Source organism: Leucoraja erinacea, chromosome 5 (genome assembly GCF_028641065.1).
Source record: "Leucoraja erinacea ecotype New England chromosome 5, Leri_hhj_1, whole genome shotgun sequence".
Lineage (NCBI taxonomy): Eukaryota > Metazoa > Chordata > Chondrichthyes > Rajiformes > Rajidae > Leucoraja > Leucoraja erinaceus.
This window is the reverse complement of record NC_073381.1, coordinates 92,961,601-92,980,939: the sequence shown is the minus strand read 5'-3', so window position 1 is coordinate 92,980,939 and position 19,339 is coordinate 92,961,601. Positions and strand designations below refer to the sequence as shown.

At 50.9% G+C, this 19,339-nt stretch overlaps 1 protein-coding gene across 1 annotated transcript; it reads left to right on the top strand.

Annotated features, from left to right (window-relative positions):
* The first annotated feature begins 13,513 nt into the window (after positions 1–13,513).
* srp9 (signal recognition particle 9) lies at positions 13,514–17,426 on the top strand. The gene is made up of 3 exons (XM_055636261.1): positions 13,514–13,671; positions 16,220–16,288; positions 16,925–17,426. Exons 1-3 carry the CDS (start codon positions 13,600–13,602, stop codon positions 17,042–17,044), a joined length of 261 nt encoding a protein of 86 aa, XP_055492236.1. The 5' UTR covers positions 13,514–13,599; the 3' UTR covers positions 17,045–17,426.
* Positions 17,427–19,339: the final 1,913 nt, after the last annotated feature.

The window sequence follows — 19,339 nt, the reverse complement described above, 5'->3', positions numbered from 1 at the left end:
ACACAAAGTGCTGGAGTAACTCAGCGGGTCAGGCAGCCTCTGTGGAGAGAAGCAATGGGTGACTTTTCGGTCGAGACCCTTCTTCAGAATCCAAAAAATAAAGGGGATGCAGTTCAAGGAAAATTCAGAATAGATTATTGTTAGGTGGGAGAAGATAACAACAACAAAGCAAAGAGAGATAAAGAGTCAAGAGTGTTTTATTGTCATATATCCCAGATAGAACAATTAAATTCTTACTTGCTGCAGCACAACATTTACACCACAGAACGTGTCAACTTAGTACACTGTAAACAATATAATAAACGAGATAAATATAATAATATAATAAACAATATATTTATGATCAGCCATGATCATATTGAATGGCGGTGCAGGCTCGAAGGGCCGAATGGCCTACTCCTGCACCTAATTTCTATGTTTCTATGTTTCTATAAACGATAAATGTGTATATATACACATATAATCACAAGTACACACACACATATACATATTTATATACACACACATACATATATACACATACACTCAAAAAAAGACAACAATAACAGTGCAGGTACTATGACACGAAATGCTGGAGTAACTCAGCGGGACAGGTAGCATCTCTGGAGAGAAGGAAGAGATAAAATGTAATCAGAGACAGTAAGACTGGTGGGAGAACTGGGAAGGAGGAGGGGATAGAGAGGGAAGGCAAGGGTTAGTTGAAGTTCGTGAGGTCAATATTCATACCACTGCTGCCCAAGTGAAATATGAGGTGCTGTCCCTCCAATTTCAGCTGGCAATGGAGGAGGACCAGGACAGGAAGGTCAGTGTTGGAACGGGAGGGGGAGTTAAGTGCTGAGCAACCCGGGAGATCAGGTCGGTTCTTTGGTTCAGGGGGACGGAGCGAAACAATCGCAACCCTGTGCCTCCACAGGCCCCGCCCAGTCCCATCAAACCCCGCCCACCTCACATGCCCCGCCCCTGCTGCCCATCAATCACTGGGCAGTGAGACCAATGACCTTCCCGCCATTAGCGTCGCCCCTCTCCCTCAATGCCAGTGCCCCCTGGTGGGCGGCCCCACCAGACCCTGTCCACATCATGTTGTTTAAGAAGGAACTGCAGATGCTGGAGAATCGAAGGTACACAAAAAAGCTGGAGAAACTCAGCGGGTGCAGCAGCATCTATGGAGCAAAGGAAATAGGCAACGTTTCGGGCCGAAACCCTTCTTCAGACTCCTCCCTCCATAACTCCCTTGTCAATTCTTCCCTCCCCTCTCGTACCACCCCCTCCCCGGGCACTTTCCCTTGCAACCGCAAGAGATGCAACACTTGTCCCTTTACCTCCCCCCTCGACTCCGTTCAAGGACCCAAGCAATCGTTCCAGGTGCGACAGAGGTTTACCTGCATCTCTTCCAACCTCATCAATTGCATCCGCTGCTCTAGATGTCAGCAGATGTATATCGGTGAGACCAAGCTGAGGTTGGGCGATCGTTTCGCCGAACACCTCCGCTCAGTCCGCAATAACCAAGCTGACCTCCCGGTGGCTCAGCACTTCAACTCCCCCTCCCACTCCGTCTCCGACCTCTCTGTCCTGGGTCTCCTCCATGGCCACAGCGAGCAGCACCGGAAATTGGAGGAACAGCACCTCATATTCCGTTTGGGGAGTCTGCATCCTGGGGGCATGAACATCGAATTCTCCCAATTTTGTTAGTCCTTGCTGTCTCCTCCCCTTCCTCAGTCCCCCTGCTGTCTCCTCCCATCCCCCAGCCTTCGGGCTCCTCCTCCTTTGTCCTTTCTTGTCCCCCCCCCCGATCAGTCTGAAGAAGCGTTTCGGCCCGAAACGTTGCCTATTTCCTTCGCTCCATAGATGCTGCTGCACCCGCTGAGTTTCTCCAGCTTTTTTGTGTACCTCCCGTCCACATCATGTTGTTTAAGAAGGAACTGCAGATGCTGGAAAATCGAAGACTGGAGAAGGGTTTCGGCCCGAAACGTTGCCTATTTCCTTTGCTCCATAGATGCTGCTGCACCCGCTAAGTTTCTCCAGCATTTTTGTGTACCTTCCACATCATTACCGCTCCGAAAGGGGCTGGATCCTGCTACATTCAATGCTCTGCAAAAAGACCGGCATTGAATCCCTTATTCTGCTCTGCAGTTACTCACTTTGCATTGCCGCTTCCCAGGGACTTGCAGTAAAGTAACTGCCCTGGCAAGTCTCAGGCGGCATCCCATCCCATCCCTGCTCTGCGAAGACCCACATGGCATCCTCTACTTTGCAATGACGATGAGCAGAGCACCCTTTGTTCTGCAGAGCTCACCATTGCAGCAGCGGTTCTGCAAACGACACCTCATCCCTGCTTAGATTAGCATTGCAGTCCCTACTTTCACAGGAACTCGCTGCACATACCTCCTCTTATAAGGCTCAATGCAACCTGCTCAAGAGTTAAAGGTATTTTATTGTCATATGCCCGAGATAGAACAAAGAAATTCTTGATCTGCAATGATAGACATAGAAAACATAGAAAATAGGCGCAGGAGAAGTCAAGTCAAGTCACATTTATTTATATAGCACATTTAATAAACACCTCTCGTTGGCCAAAGTGCTTAACATTGGTATAAGAATAGTGTAACAAACAACAGTGGTTCATAGACCTCCGTTACATCGACGACTGCTTTGGGGTCACCTCCTGCACCCACACACAACTGACCGACTTCATCCACTTCACCACCAACTTCCATCCGGCACTCAAACACACCTGGACTATTTCCGACACTTCCCTACCATTCCTTGACCTCACTATCTCCATCGCAGGTTATAGACTTCTGACCGACATCCACTACAAACCCACTGACTCCCATGGCTCTCTGGACTACACTTCTTCCCACCCTGCCTCATGTAAGGACTCCATCCCCCACTCCCAATTCCTCCGCCTACGCGGCATCTGCTCCCAGGATGAGGCGTTCCACACCAGGGCATCTGAAATGTCCTCATTCTTCAGGGAACGGGGATTCCCCTCCTCCACCATAGATGAGGCTCGCACCAGGGTCTCTTCCATACCCCGCAACACTGCTCTCTCTCCCCATCCCCACACTCGCAACAAGGGCAGAGTCCCCCTAGTCCTCACCTTTCACCCCACCAGCCGTCACATACAACAAATAATCCTCCGTCATTTATCGCCACCTCCAACATGACCCCACCACTCGCCACATCTTCCCATCTCCCCCCATGTCTGCCTTCCGCAAAGACCGCTCCCTCCGCAACTCCCTTGTCAATTCTTCCCTTCCCTCCCGTACCACCCCCTCCCCGGGCACTTTCTGTTGCAACCGCAAGAAATGCAACACCTATCCCTTTACCTCCCCCCTCGACTCCATTCAAGGACCCAAGCAGTCGTTCCAGGTGCGACAGAGGTTCACCTGTATCTCCTCCAACCTCATCTACTGCATCCGCTGCTCTGGATGTCAGCTGACCTACATCGGTGAGACTAAGCGGAGGTTGGGCGATCGTTTCGCCGAACACCTCCGCTCGGTCCGCAAGAACCTACATGACCTCCTGGTGGCTCAGCACTTCAACTCCCCCTCCTATTCCCAATCTGATCTCTCTGTCCTGGGTCTCCTCCATTGCCAGAGTGAACAACACCAGAAATTGGAGGAACAGCACCTCATATTCCGCTTGGTGAGCCTGCATCCAGAGGGCATGAACATTGAATTCTCCCAATTTTGTTAGCCCTTGCTGTCTCCTCCCCTTCCTTAGCCCTCGAGCTGTCTCCTCCCATCCCCCAGCCCTCGGGCTCCTCCTCCTCCTTTTTCCTTCCTTCTCCCCACCCCCCATCAGTCTGAAGAAGGGTTTCGGCCCGAAACGTTACCTATTTCCTTCACTCCATAGATGCTGCTGCACCCGCTGAGTTTCTCCAGCATTTTTGTGTACCTTCGATTTTCCAGCATCTGCAGTTCCTTCTTGAACACGTGGTTTATAGATTATTCGGCCATTCGAGCCAGCACCGCCATTCATTGTGATCATGGCTGATCATCCCCAATCAATAACCGTGCCTGCCTTCTCACCATATTCCTTGATACCACTAGCCACTCGAGCTCTATCTAACTCTCTCTTAAATCCATCCAGTGATTTGGCCTCCACTGCTCCCTGTGGCAGGGAATTATACAAATTCACAGCTCTCTGGGTGAAAAAGTTTTTTTCTCACATCAGGCTTAAATGGCCTCCCAGGGCCGGATTTACGTATAAGCTAGACAAGCTTAACTTTAGGGCCTCGAGATCTAGGGGGGCCTCTGCTTGCTGCACCAAGGTGTGTTAAACTTTTGAGATAGTGGCGTTGTTACAAATCCTACCATCAGAGGCGCTGTGCGATAAATGCGTTGTTACAAAACCTACCATCGGTGGCGCTTTGGTGATGTGAGGGGGAGGGATTAAAATGCAGGTGAGGTTTATATTCGTTGTGGAGAGGAATTTGCTCCACAGATCCTTGGATCACTGGAAGTGCAGGACAAAGCAAAAGGTATGTCGTTTATTTAACCCTTTTCCCCCGCCGAACCTTGCCGCCTCACCTGGGGCCTATCCACCTCGCATCCGCACCGGGGGTGTTTAGTACTTTGCTTATATTCTCTTTCTCCAAGCAAAAATTCTCTCTTGTCCTTGAGCATTCCTACCTTCTCCCTGGTTACCATCTTCTTTTTAACATACATATGAAAAGCCTTGGTTTTTTTTTTTTAATTCACTCACCATTAATATTTCATGTCCCTTTTTGCCCCTTCTAATTGCCTACTCGTCTTTCAAAGTCAATTTACCCGAAGGTGCAGTGAAATGAATTTTCCAGCAGCGATACACTTAAAAAGAACACACAATACACAATAAAATTTAATACAAACACCCACCACAGCATTCTTCACGGTGGTGGAAGGCAACAAAGTTCAGCCAGCCCTCATCCTTGTTCACCCCGTGTTCGGGGCCATAAACCCTCTGTAGCCGCCGCTACGGACAGCCCGATGTAAAGGCCCTCTCGTCGGGGTGATTGAAACTCCGACGTCGGGACGGTCGAACACACTCCGCGGCTTGGAGGTCCCGAATTGGCATTTTCCTACTGGAGACCGTGGCTTCAGGATATTATAGGCCGCAGCCGGCGGTCGGAGCTCTTCTCCGGCGATCCCCGTCGAGGGATCCCAGGCTCCGGGTGGTAAGTCCATGCCACGAAGCTCTGCAGACCACAGCTCCATGATGCCAAAGTCACCAGGCCAGCATTCGGAGCACTCCTCTCTGGCGACCCCCAGCAAGGGTTTGCCCGCTCCGCGATGGAAAGTCCACGCTGCGCTGCTGCCGATGCTCCGGGCCCGACTCCGGGAAAGGCCGCTACAATCCATTCTGTTAGGCCGCGAGGGAGGCGACATGGAAAAAGTCGCCTCTCCTTGGAGGAGGCGACCGTAAATAGTTCCCCCCCCCCCTTTGCCCTCCCCACCACCCCCCACACAAGACATACCGAGAGACATCCAAACCAACACTAGACACACCAAAAAAAACCAATAAAAGTAAAAATAACGAACTTCCCTGCTCGCTTTATATTTTTCAAAAGCCCTGTCGGATTTCCTTTTTCTAAATCTTACATAGGCTTCCTATTTTTCTTTTTGACCAAACTTACAACCTCTTTGGTCATCCAAGGTTCCCTTATCTTGCCATCCTTATCCTTCCTCCTTAGTGGAACATGCCAGTCCTGAGCTCTAATCAGCTGGCCTTTAAACGCCTCCCACATGTCACATGCGGTCTTACCCAATAACAACTGCCCCAAATTACTCTTCCTAGCCCCTGCCTAATAACGCTGTAATCTGCTTTACCCTAATATAGTACATTACCTAAGGTCCAAACTTATACTTATTAATAACTCTCTTAAAACTTCTGAAATTGTGATCGCTGTTCCCAAAATACTCTTCCACTGAAACTCCGATCACCTAGCCAGGTTCATTTCCCAGTACAATATGGAGGTGACAAAGCAGATTGACGAAGAGAGGTGATGAAGTAGATTGATGAAGGCAGGGCAGTGGATGTATTTTAGAAAGGCTTTTGATAAGGTCTCTCATTACAGGCTGATCCAGAAGATACACAGGATTCACAATGGCTTGGCCGTACAGATTCAGAACTGGCTTATTCACAGTAAACTGAGAATTGTGGTGGAAGCTAAATATTCCGGCTGGAGGTCAGTGGCCAGTGGCGTTCCACAGGGATCTGTGCTGGGACTTCTGCTGTTTGCAATATACATAAATGATCTAGATGTAAATGTAGATGGATCGGTGAATAAGTTTCTAACGATACTAAAATTGGCAGAGTTACAGACAGTGAGGAATGCTCACTGAAGATACAGTGAGATTATAGATCAGTTGCAGAAATGGGCAGAGAAATGGCAGATGGAGTTGAATCCAATCAAGTGTGGTGAGGCGTTGCACTTTGGGAGAATGAATGTAATGGGAAAGTATACAGTTAATGGCAGGAACCTTAATGGCATTGCTGTAAAGAGGGATCTTGTTCATAGATCAGGTGGCAATACAAGTAGATCAGGTGGAAGAAAATGCATTTTCCCCGCATGATTTCCCCATCTCTCTGTGTCATCTGGCGCAACACATGTTGTTGAAATGTACCATTCGTTTCCATCACATGATGCCTCATCAAAGCAGCAACAGCCTTAGCATAATCCACTTTGCATCCTGTCTCTGGAAGAGTTTTGAAAGACTCTCAAACTGAAGCTCCAGGACTGTACAACTTCTTCCTCGTGTCCGGCCATCTTCTATATCACGTCTTTCCGTTCGGTCAGTGACGGTTGACGGTCGGTGGTTGGTTGGAATTGGCTACTTCAGTCAGTCACTGTGGTACAGTGTCTGTCATCAGCATTGCCCGGGATGTGCCACGTGGAGGCTTCTGCTTGCATCCTACCGTACAATAGCAATGCTCTCTGTCCTGTGAGCTCCATCAGCATTGTCCCGTCGACAAACAGTCCCAGGCTGTCTGCGGAGACATCAAATTCCTCTGGCCATGCCTTCCAAAGTGCACGTACTACACTCACTTCCCCACGCGAATGGATTCAATCCTCCAATTCCAGCTACTTCAACTCCACCAAACACCATGTCTGTCTCAAAAGTTGAACTACACAATTCCTAATTCATCCTCGTCGCCAATGTCAGATCTTTGCTTTGATCCGATAAGTGCATATTTAAAGCCACTGAAAACAAACGTGTTGTCTTTATTCCCCCATTTTCTTATCTCCCCCAGACATGTGTTACTTGACCATTTTATGACCTTTGTGACTGAATGCAGCATGCAAAGCATTACTATCGGTTACTATGACGAGTCCCAGTCATTATTGGTTTGTCCAAGGGCTAACACAGTATCATAAGGTCATAAATGATAGGAGTAGAATTAGGCCATTCGGCCCATCAAGTCTATGCCATCTAATCATGGTTGATTAACCCCATTATCCTGCCTTCTCCCTATAACCCCCGACACCTGTACTAATTAAGAATCTATCTGTCTCTGCCTTAAATATAGCCACTGACTTGGCCTCCACAGCCTTCTGTGGCAAAGAATTCCACAGATTCACCACCCTCTGACTAAATGCATTTCTCCTCATCTCCTTCCTAAAAGAACATCCCTTAATTCGGAGGCTTTGACCTTTATTTCAAGACTCTCCCAATAGTGGAAACATCCCCTCCACATCCACTCTATCCAAGCCTTTCACTATTCTGTACGTTTCAATGATGTCCCCCTCACTCTTCTAAACTCCAGTGAGTACAGGCCCAGTAGAGGCCCAATCCTGGCTCTACAAGAGCTCACACTGCAGCCCCTTTCTTTAAAAATATTTGCACAGCACCGCAGCCTTGCACCTGTGATCTGCAAAGACTCACACTGCAGTGCTGCTTTGCAAAAACTCATCGTGCATCCTTGCTCAACGAAGACATACACTGCACCCCAGACTGCAAAATCTCACACTGCACCACGGCTTGGCAATGACTCACACACTACGTCTGTTCTCCAAGGACACCCATTGGATTCTGGCTCTGCAAAGCCTCACATTGACTCACTACATCCCTGGATTGGCATAACAACCTTGCAAAGGCTCACACAGCCATGCTGCTCTGAACTTAAACTGCACCTCTGCTCTATAAGGGTGCAACCCAGCTCTGATGAGTCGCTTGCTACATTTCTCACCCTCCATGAAGAATGTCTCGAACATCTACTGATGTTCTACAGAAGGTATTCCGACAAGATGCATCTCAGCCTGGTGTGGCAACTGCTCTGCTCCAGATCACCTAAACCAGCAGGGAGTGGTGAACACAGCTCAGCCCACCACAGACTTGTCACCTTGTCCATCCCATCAATCTTCACAGTGCATTGCATCAGGAAGGCTGGAAGTCTTGTCAAGGATGCTACCACCCTGGTCATTTCCTTTTCTCTCTGTTACCTCTTCTACCCACAAGAGATTGACTTATAGAACAGTTTCTTTCCCATTGCTACCAGACTCTTGGATCAATCGCCTTTTACAAAGAATCAACTATACCCCTGCATTCCAAGGACTCATGCTACATCCCTGCTCCACGGCAATGCAATGCATCTCTGTTCTGCAGACAATGTGTCTCCATACTGCAGCCTCAGACTCAGAGTTGCTGCCTTACAGTGCCAGAGATCCGATTTAGAACCTGAGTACGGGTGCTGTCTGTACGGAGTTTGTACGTTCTCCCCGTGACCTTTTCCACAGGTGCTCTGGTTTCCTCCCACACCCCAAAGACGTATAGTTTGTAGGTTAATTGGTTTTGATAAAGATTGTAAATTGTCCCTAGTGTGTGTATGATAATGCTAGTGTACGGGGATTGCTGGTCGGCACGTGCTCGGTGGGCTGAGGGGGCCTGTTTCCGCGCTGTATCTATAAACAAAACTAAGACAATATCTCAGCAAGGATTCACCCTGCAGTCCTGCTCTGTAAAGGATCAAAATACATGCATGCCCTACAAAGACATGAATTTCAAATCCAGTTCTGCATGGAATAACACTGACGGCCGCATCTTATAGCCTCTGCTCAGCAAAGACTCAAACTATGCCTAAATTACCAAGACTAACTCTGCATCCAAGCTCTGGGAAATCCAGCCCTGCAACCCACTTGAGCAAGGCCCCCCATAGTCACACTGTCTACTGCTCTGCAGAGGCTCACAATGAATCTCTGCTCAGCTTTGGCAAAACTGTATCACTGTTCTGCAAGGATTGTATTACAGTCCCTCTCTGCAAGTAAAACATTACTGTCTCTGCTCTGCAAGCATAGTACAGGTATTACAGCGCCTCTACAGTAAGAGCAATACTATCACTCTGCAAAGAGAGCATTGCAGTCCCTCTCTGCAAAGACACACACTGCACTGCTGATCTGCACAAACTTAACAGTACCTCTTCTCTCCAAAAGACTAGCACTGCAGTCCCTAATCTGATTAACTCCATCTATGCCGCTTTTTTCTGCAAACATTTGAACTTTTCCTGGGCTCAGCAAGGATTCCGTTCATGTGTGTCTGCAAGGACTCAGTGCCGCATCCTCACTCGGCAGGGCTGGGCACTGCTCCCTATTCTGCAAAGATTCACATTGCACCTCTGGACTGCAAAGACAGTACAGCTCCTACCAAGCATACACAGACTGCACCACCAGTCGGCAAGGATGGGGTTAAGAATCAGAGAAACAGAGAGAGCGAGAGAACAGTTTAATACCTGTTAGAATAAGCAAAGAACTGCCTTCAATCTATTTCTATTGTACACAGACACCAGCCTCCAAGTCTTCTATTGATATGACAGGCAAAATCAGAGAAATTACCAGCACAGACCAGATTGCTGTTTGTGGCAGTCACAGCTACACAACATAAATAACTTAAATAGGAATGTAGGTAGTCTGTGTAGGTAGGAAGGACCTTGACCCGAAACATCACCTATTCCTTTTCTCCAGAGATGCTGCCTGACCCACTGAGTTACTCCAGCATTTTCTGTCTATCTTCTATGTAAGGGTCTGATTATTAAGTTGCAGGTAACATGGAAATCGGTGGAGTCACTGACAATGAGAAAGGTTGTCCAAGGATACAATGGGACACAGATCAGCTGGAAAAGTGGGTGGAGTGTGGCAGGTGGAACATATTCCAGACAAATATTAGGTAATGCACTTTGGGAATTCAAATTCTGAAATGACATATGGGGTTACTGGCAGGGAGTTTAGGAGCATTATGTATAGAGAAACTTTGGGATGCATGTCCATAGCTCACTGATGGGTTAGTGAAGAACGCATTCAGTAGGTTTGCCTTCACACACCAAGACATTAAGTATAAGAGCTAAGATGTCATGTTGCAGCAGTACAAAATATTGGTTGGAACACACTTCTTCTTCATCTTGAGTATAACGTGCACAGCCTAAAGTTGTAGGACAACTTGTTCTATTTGATCTCAAGTCAAGTCATGTGAGTTTATTGTCATGTGTCCCTGATAGGACAATGAAATTCTTGCTTTGCTTCAGCACACCGAACAGAATAGGATTGTGCACGTCGGTTTGATTGCATTTGTCGAAACAGGGCGGACCATGTGAAGGTTGCAATCTTCCACCCCGGTTGGAACACACGTCCTTCCTGTAGTGTCACCGCTATACCACAGGACTACAGGAAGGACATGGTAGCAAAAGAGAGAGCGCAGAGATTCAAGGATATTGCAAAAGGATTTGACAAGATCCCTCATGGCTGGCTGATCCATAGGATTACGTCCACAGCTCCCTGAAAGTGGCAACACAAGTAGATATAGTAGTAAAGAAGACATGCCTTCATCAGTTGGGGACTGAGTGTAAGAGTCTGGAAGTCATGATGCAAATTTATTAAGTTTTGGTAAGGCTGCATTTGGAGTTTTGTGTGCAGTTCTGATCACCCCATTATAGAAATGATGACTTTGGAGAGCATGCAGAAGAAATTTATCAGAATGAAGGTAGACACAAAATGCTGGAGTAACTCAGTGGGACAGGCAGCATCTCTGGAGAAAAGGAATGGGTGATATTTCGGGTTGAGACTCTTCTTCAGACTGAGAGTCGGGAGTGGGCGGGACAGAGATAGAATGTAGTCAGAGACAGTAAGACTGGTGGGGGAACTGGGAAGGGATGGAGAGGGAAAGCAAGGGCTATTTGAAGCTAGAGAAAATGTTCATATCGCTGCGGTGAAAACTATCCAAGCGAAATATGAGGTGCTGTTTCTCCAATTTGCGCTGAGCGTCACTCTGACAATGGAGGGGGCCCAGGACAGAAAGGTCAGTTTGGGAATGGGAAGGGGAGTCAAAGCGCTGAGCAACCGGGATGCTTATCATTTATCAGAAAGATGGCTGCATTAGGGGGTGTTATCTCTAAGGAGAAGTTGGACAAACTTGGATTGTTTCCTCTGGCACGGCAGAGGCTAAAAGGAGTCGTAATAGAGGTTTATAAAATTATGAGAGACACAGATAGGGTACACAATCAGTATCTTTATTCTAGGGTGTGAACTGGGGAGTTATAATGTCCGGAAAAATCGGCCAAGATCCTGGCTTACTCGTTGTCGGAGGAGGTCACCGAGCCAAGGTGGAGCGCAGTCAATTCGGCGTGGTGCAAGGCGATCGACTCGAACGTCTCCGAATTAACGAGACGTTGTCCTTTCTCGTCGACCAGCAGGGAGTGCGCCCGGAGAAAGTCAGCGCCCAGCAGCGGTTGTGAGACGTCGGCGATGGTAAAGGTCCACTTGAAGCAACAGGAGTTGAAGTTGAGTGGGATCGTGCGGACCCCGAATGTTCTGATGTTGCTGCTGTTGATGGCGGTCAGGGGAGGCCATTTCTTTAAGGAACGAGTGTTGGTGCTCAAGGGGGGCAAAATACTGACCTCCACTTCCATGTCAACGCGAGAACGCCGCCCTGAATGACGATCCCAGGTGTAGAGGCGGTGATGTTTTTGGCTGGCCGCAGTTGCCATTACTGACAGCCGGCCGAGGCGTTTCCTGGATGCATGCAGGGTGGTCGGCATCGGTGGGCCTCGGAGCCCCACCTTTGGTGGTAGTAGCACCACTTGTCCTTTCTGGCTCCGTACGTGGCCGACGGCACTGCCACTCCTTCCCGAGGCACAGCCGCCTCCCGACTGATGGCGGCCCCACCCTGCTGTAAGTGTAAGGCCTGCCACAACACGTCTGCATGGGCTGCCAGCCGGTGGGGGTCGGTGAAATCATCATCCACGAGGAGCAGGCGGATGTCCATAGGCATCTGCTCGAGGAAGAGCAGGTCGAAAAGGAGGCAGGTCTTGTGTCCATCCATCAGGGCCAGCATTTCGCCCATGAGCACGGACGGTTTGCGGTCGCCTAGGCCACCCATGTGCAGGAGTCTGGCCGCCCTCTCGCGGCGGCTGAGGCAGAAAGTGCGCAAGAGGAGCGTCTTGATCCCTTCGTACTTGTTGTCGGCCGGTGGCTGGCGAAGGTAATGGATGAGGCGCCTGGTGGTTTCCTGGTCCAGCGCACAGACCACGCAGAGGTACTTGGTGAGGTCGGTAGTTATGTGGTGGATGTGGAACTGGGCTTCGGCCTGTATGAACCACACTTTGGGCAGTGATGCACAGAAGGTGGGCAGCTCGAGTGAAACTGGCTGCTGCACATCTGCGTTGTCTACTCCAGACATGATGAGATCCCTACAAGGCCGTTTATGATGGTCAGGGTCCCACCCGACCCCGGGGATTGCCCCCCCCATTGAATCGTCTCTCACTCGCCCCAACTCGCCAGGTGATTTAGGCGGGACAGGCGAGGCCGACAGGTCACCTGACTGGATGTGATTGGTTGCCGGCCCCGCTCCGGGTGGATCTGATTGGTTGCCGGCCCCGCACCGAGTGGACCTGATTGGTTGCCGGCTCCGCTTCAGGTGGGTCTGATTGGTTGCCGGCCCCGCTCCGGGTGGATCTGATTGGTTGCCGGCCCCGCACCGAGTGGACCTGATTGGTTGCCGGCTCCGCTTCAGGTGGGTCTGATTGGTTGCCGGCCCCGCACCGAGTGGATCTAATTGGTTGCCGATCCCGCTCCGGGTGGATCTGATTGGTTGCCGGCCTCCGCTCCGGGTGGATCTGATTGGTTGCCGGCCCCGCTCCAGGTGGATCTGATTGGTTGCCGGCCCCGCTCCAGGTGGATCTGATTGGTTGCCGGCCCCGCTCCGGGTGGATCTGATTGGTTGCCGTCCCCGCTCCAGGTGGATTTGATTGGTTGCCGGCCCCGCTCCAGGTGGATCTGATTGGTTGCCGGCCCCGCTCTGGTTGGTTCTGATTGGTTTGCTGGCCCCGATCCGGGTGGATCTGATTGGTTTGCCGGCCCGGCTGGATCTGATTGGTTGCCGGCCTCCCGCCTTTCGTGTTCCCATTGGTTGTTTCACTCCGGATTGATCAGCGGGCCGCGATTGGCCGCCACGTTGCCGGTATCGCTCTCACCCATTGGCTGTTGCCGGGGGGGGGGCGGCAGCGCGGCGGGCCCTGATTGATCGCCACGCGGTCCGGACCGCTCTCACCCATTGGCTGTTTCTGAGCGCGGCAGCACGGCGGGCAGTGATTGGGCCGCGGACGCGGTGGCCGCAGCCAGGCGCCGCCATGACCTACATCCCCAGCTGGGAGGAGTTCGTCCGGGCGGCCGAGAAACTCTGCCTCACCGACCTCATGAAGGTAGAGCCGGGCCGCGGGTTGTGGTTGTGGTTGTGTCCCCCCTCCCCGATAATCCCCATCACCACCAACTCTCCCATCCCCAACATTGCCCCATATCAGCTCCTCTCACTCCCATATCCGCTCCCCACCATCACTGCCTCTCCACCGCCTCGCCCCACCCCACCCTCCTCACTCCCTCCTCGTCCCTCACGCGACCCCACCCCCACCCAACCCATTGGCACCACCAACTCCCTTCCTCCCCACCCCCCCCCCCCCATGATTCCCATCACTGCCCCATATCAGCTCCTCTCACTCCCATATCCGCTCCCCACCATCACTGCCCTCTCCACCGCCTCGCCCCCCGCCCCACCCTCACTCCCCATCCCTCACTCGACCCACCCCATCATTGCCCCATATCCGCTCCCCACCATCACTGTCCTCTCCCCCGCCTCCCCTCACCAACCTCCCCTCCCATCACCCCCACCCAACTTTCCATACCTCCCTCACCCAACCTCCCTCACCACCAACTCCCTTCCTGCCCCCCCCCCCCCCCCCCCCCATGATCCCCATCACTGCCCCACATCAGCTCACTCCCACATCCGCTCCCCACCATCACTGCCTCTCCACCGCCTCACCCCACCCTCACTCCCTCCCCTCATCCCTCACTCGACCCACCCCCACCCAACCTCCACACCACCAACTCCCTTCCTCTTCCTCTCCCCCCCCCCCTCCATGATCCCCATCATTGCCCCACATCAGCCCCCCTCACTCCCACATCCGCTCCCCACCATCACTGTCTCCACCGCCCCACCCTCACCCTCACTCGACCCACCCCCACCCAACCTCCCCTCCCTCACCCCCCCACCCACTTTCCATACCTCCCTCCCCATCCCTCACTCGACCCATCCCCACCCAATCTCCCCACCACCAACTCCCTTCCTGCCCCCCCCCCCATGATCCCCATCACTGCCCCTCATCAGCTCACTCACTCCCACATCCGCTCCCCACCATCACTGTCTCTCCACCGCCCCACCCCACCCTCCCCAGACCCACCCTCCCTACCTCCTCATCCTCACCGACCCATCCCTCACTTGACCCACCCACCCCACCGACTGCCTCTCCCCCTCTTTATCACCACTTCCCCTCATAGACCACATAGAAATTAGGTGCAGGAGTAGGCCGTTTGGCCCTTCGAGCCTGCACCACCATTCAATATGATCATGGCTGATCATCCAACTCAGTATCCCGTACCTGCCTTCTCTCCATACCCTCTGATCCTCTTAGCCACAAGGGCCACATCTAACTCCCTCTTAAATATAGCCAATGAACTGGCCTCAACTACCCTCTGCGGCAGAGGAGTTCCAGAGACTCACCACTCTCTGTCCCCACCTTCATCACCACCTCCCCCTCCCCACCAACAACTCTCCCATCCCCATCACTGCCCCATATCAGCTCCCCTCATTCCCCCATCCGTTCCCCACCATCACTGCCTCTCCACCGCCTCGCCCCCACCCTCACTCCTTCCTCAGACCCACCCGCACCCAACCTCCCTCCCCATCCCTCACTCAACCCACCCCCACCCCAACCTCCCCATCACTGCCCCTCATCACCTCTCTCCACCACCAACTCCCTTCCTCTCCCCCCCCTATGATCCCCATCACTGCCCCCCCCCACCCACATCACTGCCCCTCCTCACCACCTCCCCATCACTTCCACTACTCATCACCTCTCCCACCACCTCATCTCCTCCCTCCCTATCACTGCCTCTCATCAGCTCTTCCGCTCCCCACCATCACTGCCCCAATCTCATTACCTCTCCCATCCCCTCCTACCTCATTCCCCAATATCACTGCCCCTCATCAGCTCTCCCACCCCCTCATCCTCACTCACCCTCTCTCCCCCCCCCCACACATCCGCACCACTCACCCCCACCCCTCCCCGTTTCCCAATAATCCCCATCACTGCCCCTCATCAGCTCTCCCACTTCATCTCTACCCACATCACTGTTCCTCCTCACATCCCCTCTCCCTCGCCCATCTGCTTCCCACCATCACTACCCCGACCTCATCACCATTCCCACCCCTCATTTCTTCCCACCTGCTGTCCCCCACTTCCCCTCCTCGTCACTGTCTGTCTACGCCTCAATTCAAAATCAATTTCCCTGGGCCTGCTAATCTCCCCATTCATAGACTGCTTCCCCATATCATCTTCTCCCCTGACCACTCTGTAACACCCATCTCCACACCCTCATCTCATCCACCTCATTGTCTCTCAGCCTTACCACCCCACCCCTTGCATCAATCCCCCCCCTCACCACTATATCACTTCCAGCCACAAAATCTTCGGCATTGCCTCCTCCCTATAATTTGCCAACCCATTCCCATCACCCTCCAATCCCACCATCTTCTCTTCCTTTCCCAAGTTCTGACAGTGATCCTGCCCCTTCCACCACCACCCCCCGACAGACAAGACCTCACCCTGGTGTTGGCAGTGCCCCTGGATCCTCTCCCAGTAAACCTCCCTCCCCGGGGCATGGCTAGCTGATACAGTTTGTTCTTGTTCTCGGCAGGTGCGGGTGGTCATCAAGTATCGACACTGTGCAGGCCTTCTGTCCATGAAAGTGACCAACGATGTGGTGGTGAGTCTTGCTTGGCCCGTGACAGCTGGGAGCCTGCGGACAGGGATTCCGATTGGGCTCGGTGACCACAGTTTGGGAAGAGGTGGCAGTGCAGCGGACTGCTATCCTTCTCTCCCACTTGTACAATATACTGCTCTTTTCAGTAATGAGAGTTTTACAATTAATGCGAATACCACACTAAACAATACTAACAGACAAAATCTTACATGTGTGTGGACATGCTAAACAATGCTATATTATTACAATCACTCTCCAGTGTGGCACAGACAAGGTTGATCTCCCACCAGTTTCTGCAGTGCAGGAGCATGGGTGGGTGGGTGGGGAGAAATCAGTCGGGTGGCTCTACAGCTGTATCTGACAAGAGCTGACGATGTGTCTCGAGGCAAGTGAAGAGGCGGCGAGAATAATTTTGTTGGTAATTGATATGAATGCTGGATCCTCGGTAGGAAGAGCACCTGATAAATTAATTGGGGGTTTAGGGGAGATTGCTTACCCTGGGGGGCAGGGTTGACGTAGAAAACTCTGGCACGGGTGAGGTGGAATAGGGACTTGGATGGTGCACCTCAGAGAGTAGGTGGGCTGTGCAGGACTAGTGAGGGAGTTGAGTTTCATGATAACTCTTTTTCCCACCTCCAGTGCCTACAGTACAAGACAGATCAAGCTCAAGATGTCAAGAAATTTGAGAAGTTCCAGAACCAGTTGATGCGCCTGATGGTTTCCCGGGAATGCCGGAGCAATCTGATGGAAATGGAGTAAAGCCAAGGGTACGCTGCTGGGTCCCTTGGTTGGAAGGAGCAGGAAAGACTTTCCGTATGTGCTGTGTCTTGGAGAGAGGTGGTTGTGGAGTGTGGGCTGAGAGGCGAAGGAGCTTCGGGGGACTGAGTCGGTGGGCGGCTCCATGAGGGAGGAGGCTGCATTTCCCGGGACAGGGAATGCCTCTCCTGCTGCTGGGCTGCTGGATGACAGTGTCTCCGCTGATTGGCCCGAGATGACGTGACCCCGAACTTCCCAGTGGCGACATGTCTACATCCACAGTCACTCCTTCTCCTTGAATATTCTGCAGGTTTTCTTCCTGTGGGGAGACTGCCAGAAACCTTGTACAGAAATCGGATATGGAAATAAATGATACTTGGCAGAATCCACCGTCTGTCTTCACATCCTTGCCCTATCCTGTCAAACAACGCCTGAGCCCTGGCGGACATTGGGTTGTGACACACTCCCTCCCTGTGGCTGGTTCTGCCCGAGTGCCCCCTGTTATAGTCACAGTCATACAACAGGGAAATAGGCCCTTCAGCTCAACTCATCCTTTTACTGCATTTGACCCATGTCAAATGTCTTTTCAATGTTAATATACTATTTTAAAGAGTGCAGAGAATATTTACGAGGACATGACTAGTACCTGAGGGCCTGAGCTATAGGGAGAGGTTGGGCAGGCTATGACTTTATTCCTTGACGCGCAGGAGGCTGAAGAGTGATATTTTAGAGGTGTATGTAATAATTGAGGGGAATAGATAGGGTGAATGCACAAAATCTTACCCAGAGTAGGGGAATCAAGAATCAGAGGACATTGTTTTAAAGTGGGAGGGGAACATTTTTACAATAACCTGAGGGCATTTTTTTTTTGCACATGTCAAGTCAAGTTTATTTGTCACATACACATATGAGATGTGCAGAGAAATGAAAGGTGGTGGGTGTATGGAAAGAGCTGCCAGAGTAGGTAGTTGAGGCAGATACTATAATGACATTTAAAATACATTTGGACAGGTACGCGGCTCGGAAAGGTTTGGGCCAAAAGCAGGTAGGTGGGACTAGTGTATGAGGATCTTGATCGGCATGGACAAGTTGGACCAAATGGGCCATTTCCATGCTGTATGGCTCTAACTCTTCTATCTCAACTACTTCCTCTGCCAGCTCATTCCATACACCCACCACCTTTTCTATGAAAAAAAAAGTTGCTCTCAGGTTCCTATTAAGTATTTCTCCATGCACTTTAAAACAATGCCCTCTAGTTCTTGATTTCCCCAGTCGTGGGAAAAAGATTTGGTACATTCACCTTGTCTATTGCCCTCATGATTTTATTGTAGCTTGGAAAAATCACCCCTCATTCTTCTATGCTGCAAGAAATAAAGTCCTAACCTGCCCAACTTCTCCCAATAGCTCAGGCACGCAAGTCCTGGCAACATCCCTGTAAATATTTTCTGAACTCTTTTCAGCTTAATAGCATGATGACCAAAACTGACACACAATACTCCAAGTGTGTCCTCGTCAATGTCTTGTACAACTGCCACATAATGACCCAACGTCTGTACTCACTGCACTGATTGATGTAAACCAGTGATCCAAAAGTCACCTACACCACCCTATCTGCCTGTGACACCATTTTTAGGGAACTATGTGCTTGTACTCCTGGTTCCCTCTATTCTACAACATCCCCCAGGGTCTTGCCATTTACTGTAAAGTTCCTACACTGGTTTGACTTCCCAAAATTCAATACCTCATCCTAACTGGATTATACTGCATTTGATATTTCTAGGCCTACTTGACCAGCTGACCAAGATTCCACTGTAAATCTTGATAACCTTCACTATCTACAATATCACCTATTTTAGTGCCATCTACAAACTTATAAACCATGCCTTGTACCTTCCTATCCAACTCGTTAATATACTTGGCAAACACCACTGGACCCAGCACTGATCCTTGAGGTATAGCAATAGTCACAGGCTTGCAGTCTCCAGATGTTCTTCCCCTACCACCCTCTGCTTGCTTCAAGCCAATTATGTAAAAACAGGGATGTACTGCTGAAGCTTTATAAGGCACTGGTCAGATCACATTAGAAGCATTGTGATCGGTTTTGGGCCCTGTATCTGAGGAAGGATGTGCAGGAGTTGGAGAGGGTCCAGAGGAAGTTTAGAAGTATGATCCCAGGAATGAGTGGGTAACGTATGATGAGCGTTTGACGACACTGGGCCTGTACTCGCTGGAGTTTAGAAGGATGAGGGGAGACCTCGTTGGAACTTACTGAATAGAGAAAGGCGTGGATGTGGAGAG

Bases quoted from the DNA above. Each gene is read 5' to 3' on its own strand.
- srp9 (XM_055636261.1), top strand. From the start codon at position 13,600: ATGACCTACATCCCCAGCTGGGAGGAGTTCGTCCGGGCGGCCGAGAAA. The intron at 13,672-16,219 runs GTAGAGCCGGGC...TGTTCTCGGCAG, and splicing joins GCCTCACCGACCTCATGAAG to GTGCGGGTGGTCATCAAGTA. The intron at 16,289-16,924 runs GTGAGTCTTGCT...TCCCACCTCCAG, and splicing joins AAGTGACCAACGATGTGGTG to TGCCTACAGTACAAGACAGA.